Source organism: Stenella coeruleoalba (assembly GCF_951394435.1).
Source record: "Stenella coeruleoalba genome assembly, chromosome: 19".
NCBI classification, from domain to species: Eukaryota; Metazoa; Chordata; class Mammalia; order Artiodactyla; family Delphinidae; genus Stenella; species Stenella coeruleoalba.
In genome coordinates, this window is record NC_137165.1 from 18,026,262 (window position 1) to 18,046,759 (window position 20,498).

A 20,498-nucleotide genomic window follows, 5' to 3' on the forward strand; every position below is an offset into this window, starting at 1 on the left:
TAAAGCTGTGCACATATGTAAAAAGAAAAAAAATAGATTATTTTAGGGGAGATGTAGGTGTAGAATTATTGCTTATGTCATTTCTTAAGCAGTTATGCTCTTAAATGCTTAAAAGAAGGCTAGCATTGTTTGCACAAAAAGTTGGTGATTCCCTCCCCCAAATAGTAATGAAATTACTTCTGTTGAGTAAACTTTTTATGTCATCTTATAATAAAAGCTGAAAAAATCCCTTTGTTTCTATTTATAAAAAAAAAAAAATTCTTTTCTATATGTACCCTTGTTAAGAGATTTTGAAGAAATCATGTAAGATGATAAAGCATTTGAATGGTACAGTAGATGTAAAAAAAAAAATTCAGTTTAAAAGAACGTTTGTTTTTACATTAAATGTTTATTTGAAATCAAATGATTTTGTACATAAAGTTCAATAATATAAAAGCTGTATTCTGTTTTGTTTTTTTTTTTTATTATTATGCATTGTCAATACATGCACAAAAATTTGGGCTCGGCTAAGATAGTAAGGATCCAAAAAAATTACACCCGTCAGAGCTAATAAGAAATTAAGAGAAAAATTAATGTGAAATCCTGCTTTCAGTTCTAGTAACATCAGTTGCAACTAGTATGTTATTTATGGTATTACATAAATATTTTAAAATTTATATTCCAGAGTAATGTCAATATTAGTTAACCTAATGTTAATCCATCTTTGGTTTTTTCATTTTCTTTTGAATGAAAAAGAATTTATCGTGGCCTTCAAAAAGCCCATAGATTAAGAGTGGGATACAAATGATAACGTAAAACAATATATTATATAATAAAATTGTATGCTACATTCTGTGAGGTCAATAGTTTGTTGAAATAATTAACTTAGAAGAGTTGAGGGAAACTTTACAGAAGTGTTGACAATTCCACTGTGCTTGCTTTATTTACAAGTAATAGCTTGCTTTGTATTCTTTGAGCTGAGCACCCCTCTGCTTCCAAAGCTCACTGTGTGTGTTTCGTTTAAGCACCTGTTTCCTTTTCATTAGACTGCTAAGTCAGTCTCACTGGCCTTAGTACTGTGTCATGGTCTTAGTTGGTGTTCAGACATTTGCCACATGAACTGAAGGCTTTACATGCCATGCTAAGCGACTGGATTTCAGGCAGTAGGAAGTATTTGGAGATTTACTGCACAGACATGACACAAACCCATTTGTGTTATAGGTGAGCCATGGTTACAAGAATTTGGGAGGGGAGAAGCTCTACAGAGGGAGTATCACTAGAATGCTGTTGTAGTCCTCCAGGTGAAATATCCAACTACTAGAACACTGCCCGTCGTGAAGTAAGTGCCCAAGAAGTAATCACTGAGTGGTGTTTGTTTCAGTGTGAAGGAATGAAAATGAACTAATACGCAGTGACAAAGCCGAAGGAGGAGAGTTTCAAAAAGGAAACAGTAGTGCTGTAACAAAATGAGTACGATATCACCTTCAAGGGAGTTTAGTGATAGAAAACAGGTTTAATGAGCCTAGTAAATGGAAAATGAGTTGGAGAAGTTCAACATGAAGATGTGAAAAATGGGGCCATAGGAAGAGGGAAACAGGCAAAGGAAGAGACCGGGGAGAGTGGATGGGAAGGTTGAGTATGTATACTGAGGAAGACACAGAGAGGACCAAAGATGCAAGTTACCAGAAAAAGGAAGGAATGAGATCAAGAACACAGATGGATTTAGCCTGCTAATAATACTGTTGGTAAAAAATGGGGAAGTGGGTACTCAGGACATTTCTGGTGGGAAAATAAATTAGTACAATCTCTGGAGACAGCAATTTGGTACTTCCCATGAAAATCACAATGCATTTAACCTTTGCCCCAACAATTTCATCTTCAGGAATTTAATCCTACAGATAAACTGGAACACATGTACACCAACAAACTGTGACCACTGTTGAAAAGAGCAGATTAGACACAAGTCATCAGTAGGAGACTGGTTAAGTAAGTTATAATCCATATAAGTGGAATATACAGCCATATAAAGGGGATCGGGAAGGTTTGTTTTTAACCAATGCGGAACAAATGCCAAGATATAAGTTCCATTTTTTAAAAATTTGAAAAGTTAATATATGCCCATATTTGCTTGGGTTACAGAATATGACTAAAAGGATACACAAAAGCAACTGCTTTCAGAGAAGATGGCTGGATGAAAGGACAGATAGGAAGGTGGCTTTTCACTGTGCCACTTCTGAAATCTAAATGTACTGCCTATTTTCTGTAGTTCTTATATTTTAAAAATCTAAAAAAATAGATAAGGGAGTTCAAGAAGAGGGATGATTTCCCACTGGGAACCAGGTATAATGGATAAGTGGTTAGCACAGAATTGGAACATAGTAAATTTGTATTAAGTAAGACGGGAAGTTCACTGTGAAAAAATAGTTTCTAAACATTCAATTTATATTTTCTGTTTGTTAATCTAAATAGTATGCTGATCTTAGAAAAGGGGAAATACATGAGGTTTTATTAACTATACCAAGTACCATATTAAAACGGATCATTGACGGTTCCCAGTTGTTGACAGTGTAAAAATCGTATTCTTCCTCCCTGATCTGAATTCACTATGTTTTCAGTCTTATCTCTCATGTATGCAGTCTCCCCTCCAACCAGGTGAGATACCAGAGTACAGCATGGTACACACCATGCATTCTGGTGTTCTCTGTACACAGTCTACAATCCAGTTTCTGGAGCATATTCTATTCCTATGTACTACTTGTACAAGTGTAAGGTTGATTTTTATACAGAGGTAAAAATTCACTCAAGTACATTCTTAGGCAAACAAGATTGCTACTGAAGTGTCACATGGATGAATCACGTTATAAAGTTGGTTCTAGAGAACAGGGTGGCTATCTCCTGGACTACTATATTTCATCTGTTCTCTTTTCCCATTTCTGACTACCATCCTATCCACATGGCAAAGCTTCAACCAGGGGCTACCTGCAAGTGCACCATCTCCTGGAATCATATTTCTGTCCATGCTACCCCATTCTTTTTCAGAACCCAAATAGCTTCCACCTGCTCTTGTAGCATGCTACCACTAGCAGCCGTTCTGTCAATCATCTGTGAATGTGTGCCAGCACTTGTCCCAAGCACTGGGAATGAGAAGTTGAATAAGACTCAGATCCTGTTTCAAGGATTCTCCCAGTTCCCATGGATCAAAACTACAGTCACTTCTTTCTCCTCCTGTCCCTAAACAATCATATACCTCTTTGCTAGATTTATTGCTCATTACTCCAGAGAAGGGGTGAAGTTATACAGATATCAGAATAAAACCTTTTTATATTTTGAGACAAATTTATGAATCACCTAATACAAGTACCTAGAACGTAACAGGGGTCCAATAAATCTTAGCTTCTTCACTAATTCAACTAAGATTTTCTTCTGAATGGATCCTGTCTATCCCTATTTCTCATCTGGGGGGCTGGTTCTTCTGTGCACCCCTGTAGGGAAAGGACCAAGGTTGCCATGTGGGTAATTAGCCTTAAGGAGCCTTACTTATTCGTTAAATACTTCCTGTGCGCCTACTATGGCCTTTGCCTTAAGCTAAGCATGAGGATAAAAAGATGAATAAGCCAGACATTGTTCCTGTCCTCATGAATCTTAAATTCCAGAGAGGGAAACATTCCCTCATGTTTTAGTAAGCCGTATTTCCAAGTGTCTAATCTCCAATTGGTGCCCTGAGACATCGGGTAGTGTGGACAGAGGGTATTCTGGTAGAAGAACTGATAGTCGATAGTCTTGGATTTGAATGCCAACTTTGGTGCCTTTGCAGCTTCAAAACTCATAGTTACTTACCGACACTGAGTTTGTTTCTTCAACTGTAAAATGGGCTTAAAATGCCCCCTTCAACAAGGGGATCTAGCACAGTAACCTGCTCTTGGTTAGCATGACTGTTTCCTTTCCCGATGGCCACACGGTTTTGCCAACTTCAATCCTCAGCTCTCACCGCTAAAGAAAAACCACATGCTTGCTCCCTCTTCCACAAGCTGTTTTAAGAACATGGAGAAGTCTCCTGAGATTACATTAACAAAGTCTAATTCTCTACAAAACTGCAAGTTTTCTAACATTGCCTTATGTAAGACTAATGAATAGAAGTGACACAGAAAGGTCACTTTTCATTTAATCAACATGAAATTCCATGAGAGATAGGCTTTTGTGAGAGATTAGTTTTATTTTGCTGAATATGGTTTTTGTTTTTTAAAAAGAAAAGTACTGGTCTTAGTTCAAAAGTATTTATCATATATATGGGAAATATATTTCCCATATATCAGGAATTGTAGAGTAGTAAGTAGATCCCAGCCTTTCGGATTTCAGAGACCAGTAATATACATTCAAAAATTTTTTGACTTTTTGTCAGATAAGATTTATGAACAAAACAAGCAAACCTGACATCTACTGTCACTTTCATGTTATAGAAGGACACAGTACAAAAAGCAAGAAGGATAATTTCAGAATAAAAGATAGTCTTTCAAAGAAAATTTAGATTTACAAAATAAATTACTACGGAGACTGGACTTTTGGTTACTTTGGAGCAGTTACTCCCAAATCTGCCTTCATAACAGAATAATTTCATTTCTTTAAAAAAAAAAAAAGTGAGCGCCACTAGTACCAATTAAATCAGAATTTTTGCTGTTTTTAAAAGCTCTCCAGGAAATTCTAACGTGCAAGCAGGATTGAGAATAATTGCTACAGAAGATACAAAAGCTCAAGGAATTTATAATCTAGTGGGTTTAAAGTAAGTGTCAGAAATTCATCTACCCATAGGGTCAGCAGTTAAATGAGCTATGTAGCTGAGTGTTATACCAACCTAGGAAGACAGAATAAAAAGATACCACAGTCTTCCAAAGAGAAAAAACATACAACCTACAAACAAATGGGCACCAGAACGGCATCAACTTTTGGTTGTATCCTAGGTGACAACAGAGCAATGCATTCAAATTCTGAGGGGAAATGATCTCCAACCTAGAATTCTTAATGAGTCACAGTCAAATGTAGGATAAAGAGATTTTCAGACCTCTACCTTTCAAAATATTTACCTCTTGGGCACCCTTTCTCAGGAAATGGAGGAAGTGCTCCACTAAAATAAAGGAATAATCCAAGAAGGAGGAAGACATGGGACACAGGAAACAAGTAATGCAGCAGTAGATCTGAGCTGAGCAAACTATCCATTCTGACACTGGTTGATTTACATACGTATGGCAAGTTCTGTACCAGTTTAGGAGATACCTAAATGAGTGTGTGACCGTCAATCACAGTTGTCTCAATAGTTTGTTCTCAATAATTGAATAAATCTCACTTCTTGAACTAAATCCTTCACATTTAACACAGGAGCTAGATGCTTACTCTGCTCCCTCTGCAGGAAAACCCCTCATAAGAGACGTATTTACCTTTCATCTCTACTTCTGTTTTTGTTTTGATATTAAAATCTATTATATAGCTTCAGAATTTATGCTTCTGAGAAGATGGAATAGCATAATTTCCCTATTCCTCCTGCTAAGTACAACCAAAAACCCTGGAAAAAATATAAAACAAACATAAGAAGATTCTGACAGATGGCCGAGGAACCTCAAAACTCAAGGAACTCAGTACTGTGCGTTCCTAGGGTTCTCTTGTCTTACGTATCTCAGACTTGGGGCTGAAGAAGCCAGCAACATGGAAATACCAACAGACACAGACAAAACCCCAACAAAAGCCTGCTCTCTGTAGCCAAAGGACCAGGAAGGTGGCAGCCTAGCAAGACAGAAACTTACAGCCAACCACCACTCCACTCCAGCCAAACACCATCTTCAGGGTTGAATGGCGCTGGCCCACAAAAAGACATGTCCACACCAGAACCTGTGATAGTGATTTTATTTGGAAAAAGGGTCTTTGAAGATATAAATATATATCTTCTTTGAAGATATAAATTGAGGACCTTGAGATCATCCTGGATTATCTGACTGGGTCCTAAATCCAAGAGAAATGTCCTTTTAAGAGACCAAAGGAGGGAATACCCTGGTGGTCCGGGTGTTAGTTAGGACTGCCGCAGCCCAGCTAAAAACAAAGCCCAAAGGCCATGGGAAGACAGAGACTGGAGTTATGCAGCAACAAGTCAAGGAATGCCTGCGGCCACTAGAAGCTTCCAGAGACAAGGATTCTCCCCTAGACCCTTTGGAGGGAGTACAGTCTTGCCAATATATATGTTATATATGTATATATAACTTATTCATTTTATATACATATGGATCCTCCCACTTAAAAGTGAAGATGACTTTTCTCCCTCTACTTAAAAAAGTAAACCTGAATTAATTAAATCTCATGAAAGAAAAAAATACACACATATACCTTTTAGTTTTTTATTTTGTTTCAGACAGTTGGACGAGGCATCTACATTCTAGCACATCTTCTTAACAGTCACTAAGCAAGTGAAAAACAGCTTACTTATAATATAAAAAGGCAAGGGGAAAAGGTCATGATTGTCTAATAGGGAACTGGAATCCCCAAATAAATTATCTCACAAAAATATCAAACTTGCTTTTCCACTTTTCTGTTAAAAATGAAAAAAAAATTCACATTAAAGAAAAAAGAGCTTAAGCTGTTATATAGCAAGATAATCATTTTTACATCCTAAGTCCTTCAAATAAATATTTTAAACAAATTTAAGTTTTCCAAAAAATAGGTCAAGTATTTACCCTACATTTGTTTGGTCCACTAAAAGACCATTTATGAAACTGACATGAAACTGGACTGCAGCTCAGACCCTAGGAAGAACAACATGCACGTCACTGAGGCTGGATATGCACCTGTGCATATTTCAAACATGGGACATGGCTAACACTGCTGTGCATACTACTTCCATAAGTAGTTTTACCCTGTAAAAACCCTCTAGCCTATTGTGAATTGAACTGCAAGGAAAGAACAAAAGAAAACACGTTGCCTGTTGTAGACATTTGCTCAGTAATTTTTTTTTTTTTTTTTTTTTTTTTGCGGTACGCGGGCCTCTCACTGCTGTGGCCTCTCCCGTCGCGGAGCACAGGCTCCGGACGCGCAGGCTCAGCGGCCATGGCTCACGGGCCCAGCCGTTCCACAGCATGTGGGATCTTCCCGGACCAGGGCACGAACCCGTGTCCCCTGCATCGGCAGGCGGACTCTCAACCACTGCGCCACCAGGGAAGCCCAGTAATTTTTTAAAATACAAAAATTATCATGCTTTTGGGACTTAAAGATTCCTGAACATGAGCTAAAATTCAATACTGCTTACAAATCCCTGAATATGAAGAGCATATTCAACACTCCTGTGGAGAACACACAAGAGAGTGTACATTACAGCGTACATGGTGGCACGTTCTACCTGGTCTCTTCTTGCCTATTCATTCTAAAGTCTTGGATGGCCTTGGATCTTTAAAAGATAAAGATTTAATAAAAAAAAAAAGTTACGTTACATTTTTGTGTTCTTACAGCCAACTTTAAAAAGAAGTACAGTGGAAAGGTACATAGGGCTGTCTATATCGCCTCACACTTTTAAAAGCCAATTTGATTTTTATTGTGATGTGATATTCCAATTAACACTATGCTAAAAATAAAATGGATTGCATTACTGTTTTGTCCACAATATTCACGCCTCTTATTGCTAAGATATTGGAAAATAAATCCAGTAAATAATTTCTGTTTCCAATGACTTAACTGAGAGATGAATCTAACCATTTTTAAGCCAATGACAACTGAACTGGGCTGAGGAAAGCTATGTGAAACCCCTGCAAACCCAAAGCCAATCATCTGAAAATCTAGAATACCAGCACTTTCCACCCAGGATAGAAAAACGAGCATCCAAAGTAAAGAGAACCACAAGACTGATCGAGCAACCAATCAAACACCACTTCTCTGTTATTTGAGCTAATAGTTACTCGAAGCTTGATGTTTCCGCCTTCGTTATTATTGCTGGATCCTAGAGTCACAGCTTCAATGTCAAATGTGACAGTGGACCCAGAAGTAACTGCGGGCAACTGATTAGTCATTTCTTTTCCATTTACAAAAACTGCACCTAAAATGTTAAGGTAAAGAGTCATTCATATGTGAGCAATAACTAAGAACGGAAACAAGATTCTAGATTATTGGTGATACAGCTCATTTCCTAATTCAGATAAAGAAAACATTTTGGAATGCCAACTGGTCAAAGATAAATGCAGTTAAATATGTTAATTAATCCCCATCCCCAAGGCAGAAGAAGAAGTTAAAGCTTTAATAACTTTTTAGAGTTCTGGTCCAGGGTTCCACTCTTGAAATACAGACCATGAGTTTCCCATATGGATGGCATCAAAAGAAACTTGACTCCTTTATAAAATTACATCCTGTGGAACAAGATTGTTTCACATGGAATAAACAAGAATCTTGTGCTACCTACTGTTTGACCCACACAGCAAAATATTAATACATCTTGGCAGTGATTTTTAAAAGTGTGATTACTGCAAAGTAAGGGACCAAAGAACACTACAGATGTAAACTCTCTCCCTGTTTCCCTAATCTACGCCGAATTTAGGTTGTCTAATCTATGTTGAATTCAGATCACCCAGGCACACCGAATCCAGGGGTAAACCGCCTGGTGAAAATCCCAGCTCAATCACCTCCAAGCTATGTGAGTTTAAGCCAGCTACTTCACCTCTCTGTGGCTGTTTTTATCAACTACAAAATGGATATAATACTACTCCTCACTTCAAAAAGCTGTTAAAAGGATTAAATAATGTGTTATTTTTAAAGGGTATAGAATAAGGCCTGGTACATAGCAGCCACATAGATATGCCATTAAGACCTAAACTTTTTCATCTTCTGCTATAATGTGTGATATCGAAACTGATTCAAATCTTACTACAGTGAATCATAGATTTCAAAGAGAACGGCAGTAATTTCCCTCTTACCATTTGTACTAATGCAAACTGCTTGATCCCGCTGCAGGGAGTCGTATCCGTTCTGTTTTTCTGCACACACTCCTATACTGTCTCTTCTGTCTGGCTGTCCCACAGTTTCAACTCTGTCAATGAGGTAGAAAGGTCATTTAATCTTTTTTACTTAACGTGATATCTGATGCTTAAAAAGAGCCATCTCATCACAATTACTCTTAAGAACAGCTAACGATGATTCAGGCAGGACTTCCTGAATTCCAGGCACTGTTCTAAAAACTCTGTGTCTATTTGTCTATCTATAAATCATCTCATTCAGTTCACATAACAACCCATGATGTAGGTACTATTAGTATCATACCCAGTTTATACATGAGGAGACTGAGGCACACACAAAAAAATAAGGTTAAATAAACTGATGCTGATCACCTAGCTGAGTGGTGGAACTAGGACATGAACTCGAGCATTCTGACTGCAGAGTCGACGTTAACTATTTGTAACTATGACAGCACATTTCTATTCTATATTCTGGCTCTAGACGTGTAGAAAATGTGTCATATTTGCCATTATAATGAATGTGACCACTACTGCCATCACCTAAACCTTCAGTATGAGAGTCTATGCAATGATTAGATTACTGTTTATCAAGAATTTAAAAACAAACATTATCATCTTTTTCAAAAGAGGATAATACAGTTATGGACATATTTTGGTTGCAGAACTTCATACATAGAAAGTTTAAGCATTTCCTTTTGTGTTTTAGTCTCAAATAATACATCATCATGTACTCTAGAAATGGGAAACTTAGATATAGAGGTCAATCTACATCCCTATTACCAGGGTCATCTTTCCCTGCATTCCAGAAAGCCAGACTTTGCAAGGACAGGAAAAGAAAAATTAGCAAGGAGCAGAATGTAGATTTATCAAGGGAAGATGAGATTATTTATACTCAACGTGGCCTCAAAATGTTTTTCTTTGTAAAGTGGCAAACATACAGGTTCATAGTAAACATGTGGGTGCGTTTCTTAAGTCATTTCACTTCTAAACCAGCAGCATAAAGAAGTACGGGGAGGAGGAAAACGATGTCAGCAAATACAGCAGAATTGTACGTCCCAGGACTCATTCTACCACAGAAACACCACTTTCAAAACGATATACAGACCAAAATACCTTTATGAGATTTCCAGAATCCAGTTAAAAAGTCCCAAAGGAGCACAAAGCTGAAAACAGCTGTACTGAAATGGATAAGAAGAGCAATTTCACTGGCCCCACGTCAACCCCTCTTCCAGGCTACCACAGTTTGGCACCAGGCAAGAACAGCCCAACTCCTGACTTTTCCTTGAGAAAGGAATCACAGGAGTGGAGTATGCCTCCAGCATTCTAGCTCTTTGGAAGGTGGCCTGAAGGACGGGTTTCTGACATGACTCATTTGGAGCACTGACAGAACTGGCATAGCACAGATGCCTGAATGCTGCAAAGGCCAAAGAAAAGTGAGGGGTGGCATCCTGCAGGCAGTGCAATTTGGCATGGGAGGGAAGGAAAAGAGGAAAACTTGCTTCTGGTGTGCTAACTTTTCACAGAGCTGCTCAAAGGAATCGTATCTGTCTCACCTCATGGGGAGCCAGCATACCCTGGAGGCCTGAAAGAGAGCGAAGGCACCCTGCTGCTGTAGCACCAGAGAACTTGCAGTGCCACAAACAGGCACCAGAGGGAGCAAAAGATTATGAGCTCCTAAAAAACCATCAAGCTTCTCTAACTGAGAAATTGCACACATAAGCCCAGAAAAGTCAGATCCCACCAGAAAAGGTTTCAGAGGCCCCCCGGATCTTTAGCTGGGCTCATGTGTGAGGGTCTTCTCCTGTATGAAGCAAGGCCATAAAGATTTGGAAAGGTGGCTGTTTTTCCATACGTGCAGATCCCAACACAAAATTATGAAACATGAAGAAACAGGGAAACCTGGCTCAGACAGGAAAAAAAAAAAAAAGAGATCTTCAGAAAATTATCCTAATGAAATAGAGGTATATGAATTATCTGACAAACAATTCAAAATATCCATCATAAAGATGCTCTACAGGCTCAAGAAAATGAGGCATGAACAAAATTAGAAAACCTACAGAGACAGAAAATTTTAAAAATAACTGAACACATTTTGGAACTGAAGAATACAATAACTGAAAAGTTCATGAGAGGAATTCAATATCACACTTAAGCGGAAGAAAAAAACATCAAACTTGAAGGCAGGTCGTTTGAAATACCCCAACCAGAAGAACAAAAGGAAAAAAGAATGAGAGTGAAGAAATTTTAAGAGACTTATGAGAGAAGAGAGAGGAAAAGGGGCAGAATGTTTAAAGAAATAATGGCCAAAAATTCCCCAAATTTGGGGAAGGAAATGGACTTTCAGATTCAAGAAGCCTAAAGAACTCCAAAGAGGATGAACCCAAGGAATCACACTGAAACTCACTACAATCAAATTGTCAGAAGTCAAAGACTGAGAATTTCGAAAACAGCAAGAGAAAAGTGACTTGTCATGTACAATGGAACTCACATAAGACTAACAGTGTATTTCTAATGAGAAATCTTACAGGTCAGAAAGGAGTGAGATGATATATTCAAAGTGATTAAAGAAAAAAACCTACCAACCAAAAATACAATATTCAGCAAAACTGTCCTTTAAACATGAGAAAAAAATAAAGACATTCCTACATAAACAATAGCTGAGGGAGTTCATCACCACTAAACCTGCCTTATAAGAAATGCTAGGAGGAGTTCTTCAAGTTAGAACAAGACGACACTAAACACAACATGAAAGTATGTGAAAATATAAAGCTCACTGGTAAAAGTATATAGGCAAATAAATACTGTAATACTTTAACAGTGGTGCATAAATCACTTTTAATTTTGGTGTAGAAATTAAAAGACAAAAGTGTAAAAAATATAACTATAAAAATATGTCAGGGCTTCCCTGGTGGCGCAGTGGTCGAGAGTCCTCCTGCTGATGCAGGGGACACAGGTTCGTGCCCCAGTCCGGGAAGATCCCACATGCCACGGAGCGGCTGGGTCCGTGAGCCATGGCCGCTGAGCCTGCGCATCTGGAGCCTGTGCTCCGTGACGCAAGAGGCCACAGCAGTGAGAGGTCCATGTACCGCAAAAACTATATATATATATATGTCAATGAATAAGCAATATAAAAACTATGTAATTTGTGACATCAATAATAAGTGTGGAGGAGGAAGAAGTAAAAGTGTAGAGTATATGTATTCAATTGATGCTAAGTTGCTGTCAGCTTAAAATAGATTGTTATAACTACAAGATGTTTTATGTAAGCCCTAGGATAACTACAAAGAAAATACTCATAGAAGATACACTAAAGAAAACGAGAAAGGAATCAAAGCACATCATTACAAAAAAATCAGTGAAACGTGGGCTTCCCTGGTGGTGCAGTGGTTAAGAATCTGCCTGCCAATGCAGGGGACACGGGTTCGAGCCCTGGTCCGGGAAGATCCCACATGCCATGGAGCAACTAAGACCATGCACCATAACTACTGAGCCTGCGCTCTAGAGCCCACGAGCCACAACTACCGAGCCCACGCGCCACAACTACTGAAGCCTGCATGCCTAGAGCCTGTGCTCTGCAACAAGAGAAGCCACTGCAATGAGAAGCCTGGGCACCGCAATGAAGAGTAGCCCCCACTCGCCACAACTAGAGAAAGCCCTCGCACAGCAATGAAGACCCAACGCAGCCAAAAATAAATAATAAATAAATTTATTTTAAAAACAGAAAAAAGAAAAAATAACCAAACTACGTTGGTTTTTTGAAATGAGCAACAAAATTGACAGACTTAGCTAGATTAACTAAGAAAAAGAAAGATAACACAAAAATAAAGTCAGAAATGAAAGAGGAGACATTACAACCAATTCCAGAGAAATAAAAAGGATTATAAGAGACTCTTATGAATAATATATACTAGGAAATTGGATAATCTAGAAGAAATGGATAAACTTCTACGAATATACAACCTACCAAGACTGAATCATAAAGAAACAGCAAATCTGAACAGACTTACAGCTAGAAAGTAGATTGGATCAGTAATCAACCACATCCCAGGACCATCAGTAAGCAACAGCCCAGGACCAAGTGGCCTCACTGGTGAATTCTACCAAATGATTAAAGAAGAATAAATAACAAACCTTCTCAAACTCTTCAAAAAAAACTAAGGAGGAGGGAATACTTCCAATCTTATTTTATGAGGCTAACGTTATCCTGAAACCGAAGTCAGAGAAAGACACTACAAGAAAACAAAACTACAGGCCAACAACTCTGCTGACAATAGATGTAAAAATAAAAATCCTAAACGAAGTACCAGCACTCTCCGTGAGAATGTAAATTTGTTCAGCCACTATGTAAAACAGTATGGAGGTTCTTCACAAAATTAAAAATAGAACCACCACATGATCCAGCAATCCCACTTCTGGGTATATATACAAAAGAATTCAAGGCACTGAGAAGAACACAATATTACTTCTATAATATTTCTGCTGAAGATGCATAACCTGAATCTAACCACCAGGAAACAGAAAAACCCAAACTGAGGGATATTCTATAAAATACCAGACGTATACTCTTAAAAAATGCCAATATCTGGGCTTCCCTGGTGGCCCAGTGGTTGAGGGTCTGCCTGCCGATGCAGGGGACACGGGTTCGTGCCCCGGTCCGGGAGGATCCCACATGCTGCAGAGCAGCTGGGCCCGTGAGCCATGGCCGCTGAGCCTGCGCATCCGGCGCCTGTGCTCCGCAACGGGAGGGACCACAACAGTGAGAGGCCCGCGTACCGCAAAAAAAAAAAAAAAAAAAAGCCAATATCATAAAATTTAAGAGAGACAGAGAAACTGTTCCAGATTAAAAGAGACATAACAAATGAATATAACACATGATCCAAGATCTTTCTTTTCTGTAAAGGACATTAATTGGGACAACTAAATCTGGTAAGGTCTGTAGGTTAGATAATAGTATATCAATGTTAATTTTCTGATTTTGATAATCTCTTTTTACAAAATACTCACAGAAAATGATTTGGGAAGAAAAAGTAGAGGACTTCCCTGGCAGTCCAGTGGCTAAGAATCCATGCTTCCACTGCAGGGGGCATGGGTTCAATCCCTGGTTGGGGAAGATCCCGCACGCCACGTGGTGCAGTCAAAAAAAAAAAAAAAACGTAGAGAGAAAAATGATGAAGCAAATATTGAGGCATCTGGGTGAAAGGTATTTGGGAATTCTCTGTACTATTCTTGCCATTCTTCTGTAAGTCTGAAATCATGTTTATAAAGATTTTAAAAATACACAAAATACTACTGGATAAATACATACATAGAGAGAGAGAGATGTGGGAAACACAAGATACCTGAATTTTATCCCTAACATCCCTAATGTTGTTTCCTAAAAAATAAAAACCTGCTAGTATTATTAATTATAGATGGAAGACAGCAGTTACTTGTGTTTAGTATTGTGTGATGAAATATTTGGCTTGATCCTGGCAGGTAACCTTTAAACCACTGCAATTTCCCAAGTGATAGGAGTGTCTTTGTTATTATTGGGTCCCTCAGACCACATTTGATAGTTTATACTAATGAGGTGCTCAAGGTGGGCCCCTAGATAGTTTATGCTAACAAAATGACTCAGGATGGGAACAGGTCACTCCAGAAAGACCAATCATATGATTACAGGGTTGAGGCTCTGAGCTACATGATGTCAGCCTATTCTCCTAGGAGGGCACGGGAGGTGGATATTGAGTTAGGTGGGGAATGATTTAATCAACCATGCCTCCACAATAAAATCCCAATAAAAACTCTGGACACCAAAGCTTGAGTGAGCTTTCCTGGTTCGTAGTACTCTGAGTACTGTCATGCCAAAAGGCCTTGCATCCCTGAGATGTATGCTTTGTCTTTGGAATCCTCCCAGATCTCACACTATGAGTTCCTCCCTTTGGCAGGTTCTGATTTATATATCCTTCTGCTATAATAAAACTGTAATCATAAGTGAAGTGCTTTCTTTCTTTCTTTCTTTCTTTTTTTTTTTTGCAGTACTCGGGCCTCTTACTGTTGTGGCCACTCCCGTTGCAGAGCACAGGCTCCGGACGCGCAGGCTCAGTGGCCATGGCTCACAGGCCCAGCCGCTCCGCGGCATGTGGGATCCTCCCGGACCGGGGCACGAACCCATGTCCCCCGCATCAGCAGGCGGACTCTCAACCACTGTGCCACCAGGGAAGCCCCTCTTTCTTTCTTTTTAATATTTATTTATTTAGCTGAGCCAGGTCTTAGTCGGAACAGGCGGGCTCTTTTAGTTGCAGCATGCGGGCTCTTAGTTCCCTGACCAGGGATCAAACCCGAGTCTCCTGCATTGGAGAGCGGAGTCTTAACCACCCGACCACCAGGGAAGTCCAGTGAAGTGCTTTCTTAAGCTGTGTGAGTCATCCTAGCAAATTATAAAACCTGAGCATTGGCCCTGGGGACCCCTGAACTTGCAGCTGGTATCTGAAGTGAGGGCAATCTTTTAGAGGACTGTGCTCTCAACCTTGAGTTTGGCTAGCTCATTGCAAGTGTACATTTTTTTCTGTGATTAAACTTTTTAAATAAATAATTAACGCAAGTAAAATTTCTTGAAATTAACTAAAATCCTGGGAAGAAGGAAAAAAAACTCCTTATTTGAATAAATCACAAAATTGTTCCTAAAAGCATCTTACTTAGCAGCATTTGATAAATAAGACAAGCCTGGCATTAAAAGCTTATAAAAGTTTCTCTGAATATAAAATGAACCACGAAAGTAAAGAGCTAATTTGCCTTAACAAAGAATTATTTTCACAGCTCACTAAGAAATAGAATGGAAGTTTAAAATCTTTGAATTTTTCCCCCCTTTGGCCACACCGCACGGCTTGTGGGATCTTAGTTCCCCGATCAGGGATTGAACCTGGGGACCCGGCAGCAAAAGCTTCAAGTCCTAACCACTGGACTTCCTGCCAGGGAAGTCCCTAAAATCTTTGAATTTTTAAATTGCAAGACAAGTAGTGAGGACATTATTTCCTAAAAAACTACCCAAGCGGTTCTCTCACATAAACAAGTCCTATAAGAAACTCTGCCATAGGGGCTTCCCTGGTGGCGCAGTGGTTGCGAGTCCGCCTGCCGATGCAGGGGACACGGCTTCGTGCCCCGGTCCGGGAAGATCCCACGTGCTGCGGAGCGTCTGGGCCCGTGAGCCATGGCCGCTGAGCCTGCGCGTCCTGAGCCTGTGCTCCGCAACAGGAGAGGCCACAACAGTGAGAGGCCCGCGTACCGCAAAAGAAAAAAAAAAAAAAAAGAAACTCTGCCATAAATCATCCAAATATAAAAAGTATATAAAAAAAGAAAAATGGTATACAAAATAATTCATAGTAGGGTACAGTGACCTCGGAGATACAATTAATAAAAAAAATCAATTTATGCACAAGTTGGTAGGAATGCATCCATTACATAGAGTCATGTAGAAAGTTCTAGGTGATAATTTTTCTCAAAGGTAAAGTATTCTGAGAAAGAACATGGTTCAGAACAAAAAGGAAAAATTTCGATGGCAGCAAGAAAGTTAATCTATTCCTACTACTCTGGCACTTTGGCTAACTGACTGGATTTAAGTGGCAAATTCTCATATAATCTCAAACTTCCTTCTTCTCACAATGAACACCTGGAGCAAAGATCCAAAAATTCAGTTGCTTGGCTAATATATCATAATATATTATGAAAAATATCCAAGTTTATGATAAATGTAAGAAAGAAAATGAAAATATTATTATGTCCTACAGCTACAAATTAGGTAAAAACAGTAATACTGAATACTGACAAGGATGCAGTGACATCAGTCAGGACCCTCACACACTGCTGGGAAGACTGCAAGTGCTTCCAGGAACACAGCTAGTTGGCCTGTGTCACTAACAGGAAACTAGCCCAAGGAATAAAGAATAAGCCATATGTCAAAAAAGAGGGTCATAGCACAGCTTGACCTGTCAGGAAAAAGAAAGAGAAGGAAGGGATGTCTTATCAAGTCATAGTAAACAAGGATTTTTGATATAGAAATATACTCCTTACTATACAAATCCTAAAATAGCTTTTATCCTCTCTTAAAATGAAACTGATAGTCTTATATCTATTATAGAAATTGAAAATCTTCCAACAAAAAAAAATTCCAGGATAGCGAATTCACTGGTGAACTCTACCAAACATTTAAGAAATAATACCAATTCTCACAAACAGTTCTAAGAAATAAAAGAGGAAGAAATACTTCCCACCTCACTTTATGAGGCTAGCAATTACCCTGATACCAAAGACATCATAAGAAAAAACAGACAGATATCTCTCTTCTGAAGAGACATAAAAATCCTCAAAAAAATATAAAAGTTAAATTTAGCAACATATATAAAGAATAATACATGGTCAAGTGGGGTTTCTCATGGAAATGCAAAGCTGATCCAATGTTAAAAAAATCTATCGTAACCATATCAACAGAAGAAAAACCATATGATTATCTTAATATATAAAAATAATTTGACAAAATTAAACATCCATTTATAGATAAAACTCTCAGCAAACTAAGAACAGAAGGGGACTTCCTTAACCTTATAGAGGGTGTCTACAAAAGAACCCTACAGCTAGCATCATACTTAATGTGAAAGACTGAATATATTCCTGCTAAGATCTGGAATAAGACAAGGATGTCTGCTTTCAACACTGCTACTCAAAATTATACTTCCTAGCCAGTGTAACAAGACAAGAAAAAAATTGCAAAACACTGGTGGAAGCCATTTTTTAAAAAACTAAATGAAGATGGCAATTCCCTGGAAGTCCAATGGTTAGGACTCAGTGCTTTCACTGCTGCGGGCCTGGGTTTGATCCCTGGTTGCGGAACCAAGATCCCACATGCCACTCAGTGTGGACAGAAAAAAAAAAAAAAAAAAACTAAGTGAAGGGTGACTTTCAGATTTACAGCTCTACAGCCTGTCCTCCATTGCTATAGGAAGGTCCTGCCTTATAATATGGCTCTTCTGTGAAGCCACATCTCCTTTGACACTCAAAAACGTAATCTGGTTCAAAAGAGCTTCTATTGCCAGACCTCAGTTCTCTTCAAAGGCTGCTTATAAACTACTCTCCACTGTCACCAAGGGACACAGTCCTTGCTTCCTAAGATGATGCACTGTGACTCCCCTGGACATTTTTCCCACCTTTTCTCTCTGCTTCCTCAAGAACACTCAAGCACTGTTCAGTCTTGGCCCCGTTTATAGTCTTAGGGTGGAGTCTTCTCCTTGTGGGACTGAATATTTGGAGATTTCTGAGACTGGCCAGCAAACTCATGATTTCCAGGCTAGTTGTGTCTTAGGGGGCCTTTACAGCTAATTTGGAATTTGAGTTTTCTGTATTTCTTAGTTCTGTTGAAAAAGTACTTATGGGTCCCTACCCCCCACCTCTTTATTTCTCCAAAAAGTTTCCAGTAGTGGAAAAATTCAGAACTATGGTGCTACTATGCATCTATTGGTCCCCAAAGATCCAATCTCTCTTTTGAACCCACTCTAATCAAGCTTCCCTCCACCACAGCTCCCCTGAAACTGTTCATGTCAGGGTCACCAATCCACGTCCACGCTGCAAACCCAAAGGCCAATTCTCAGTCCTTTTCTAATCTGTTGGGTCAGCAACATTTGACATAATTGACCGCTACTTCCTCTTGGAAACACTTCCTTTGCTTGGCTTCAGGACACCACGTCCTCCCACTTTTCCCGTCTACCTCACTTGCTGCTACTCCTCAGAATCCTTTGCTGGTTCTTTCCTCCCCAAAAGCTAAATGTGAAGAGTTCCCCAGTGTCCTCTCCCTACACTCATTCCCTGGCTAATCTCATGCAGTCTCACGGCTCTAAACACACATCTATATGTTAAAAACTCTCAAATTAATATCTACAGTCTGGTCTTTTCCACTGAACTCCCGATTTGTATATCTGACTGTCTCTACCCCCCATTTTCACTTATATGTCTAATAAGGAACTCAAATTAATTTGTGAAAGAACTGATATTCACCCATAAATAGGCTCCTTATAAGGCCTTACCTACCTCAGTAAATGACAATTCTACCCTAAGTTACTTAGTCCAAAAACCCTGAGGTTACACTTGACTCCTTTCTCATACCTCACAACCAACCTGTCAATAAATCCCATCAGTTCTTCCTTCAAAATAAATCCAGATTCTGACCACTTATCATTACCTCAACTGCTCCATCCTGGTCCAAGCCACCATTAGCCATCACCAAGATTAATACTGGAATGCTGAATACAGCCTTCCCTTCATTTCTGGTAATATTTTTGCTCCTCCTCTCCAGCCTCCTAAATGGTCTCCTTCCAGCCTGTACCGCTGTACAGACTATTTTCCACCCAGCAGCCAAAATGACTTATAAAACATATGTCATATCACATCATTCATTTGCTCAATGTCCTCCAATGGCCTTCCAACTCACTCTAAGTCCAAGCAGAGTCCTACAGGGCTAGACTGCTAGGATTTGCATCTCAGCATTACTATGAAGAATCTGTACAACCTCAGGCAGGTGGTTTAATCTTTTTACATCTCAGTTTCCTCATCTATAAAATGTGTCTACCTCCTGAGCATGTAATGAGGATTTACAGACATTAACTCAATACTTAAGAAGTAACACACAGTAGGGTTCGACAAAGGTGAGCTGGCTGTTATTATTTTGTAGCCTAGCTCAACTCGTGAATTCATGAAAAGTCAAATGCAGAGCATGACTCCCAACACAATGAAATGTGAACCTGACTTGGTTTTACTTGGTGAAGACTTTTGTTGGAAAAAGGAAAAAAGAAAAAGACCTCTGTATGTGGTATCAAATGCCCTCCTTATAAATGGGCACAAGTGAGCTCCCAAGGGGCAAGTCTTTGAGAAATTGAAAAAGAAATAAATATACATAGCCTGTCCACAAGAATGTCGTACTTTTCTGGGGTTCTGACTATACTCCCATCTCTATAAAACCAATTCACACTCATTACTTCCCGTTCTTTATATTTTTTTCTCCTCCGTATCTTTGGTTCTTGCTTTGTTTCTCTACCTGAACTTTCCTTTTCAGCCCTACCTGAGATAAAGCCTTCACCAACCCCTCATCTAGAAGTAACTCTTCCTTCTTCTATATTCCACAGCAGTCAGGATCTTTCTTATACTTTATAATTTATAAACTGCCTATTCTGTGGTTAGATAAGATTCTAGTTTTTTCTTTTTCTTAAACTTTGCATTCCCAACAATACCAAGTACTGTAAGTACCATCTGAATGGAATAGGGTTGTATGAAACAATCAGCATCATTCACAAAGACCACAGGCGAGCAGAACTGTCCTTACATTTTAGAAAAGCAGTTTAAGACAGAAGGATATGGACAGGGAAAAAAAGTCTAAGGAATATTCCTTAGGTTATCTGGGAGGAATAGCTATTATATGTGAACATCCCAAAGCAGACATGTCTCCCTGACTTCATGTAATCCTCCCTCTACAAACAAACTAAAAGCTAGGGTTTAATATGATATCACTTACATGTGGAATCTAAA

The 20,498-nt window shown here is 39.0% G+C and overlaps 1 protein-coding gene across 1 annotated transcript in view; it reads right to left on the reverse strand.

Moving 5' to 3' along the window:
* Positions 1–17: 17 nt before the first annotated feature.
* CRLF3 (cytokine receptor like factor 3) overlaps positions 18–20,498 on the reverse strand; it is a 43,284-nt gene continuing 22,803 nt past the window's right edge. Inside the window, exons 7-8 of the mRNA XM_079904140.1 lie at positions 8,913–9,025; positions 18–8,041 (exon numbers count right to left, since the gene is read on the reverse strand). Coding sequence (XP_079760266.1) covers positions 7,785–8,041; positions 8,913–9,025 — 370 coding nt within the window. The 3' untranslated portion in view covers positions 18–7,784. The remainder of the gene's footprint in view (positions 8,042–8,912; positions 9,026–20,498) is intronic.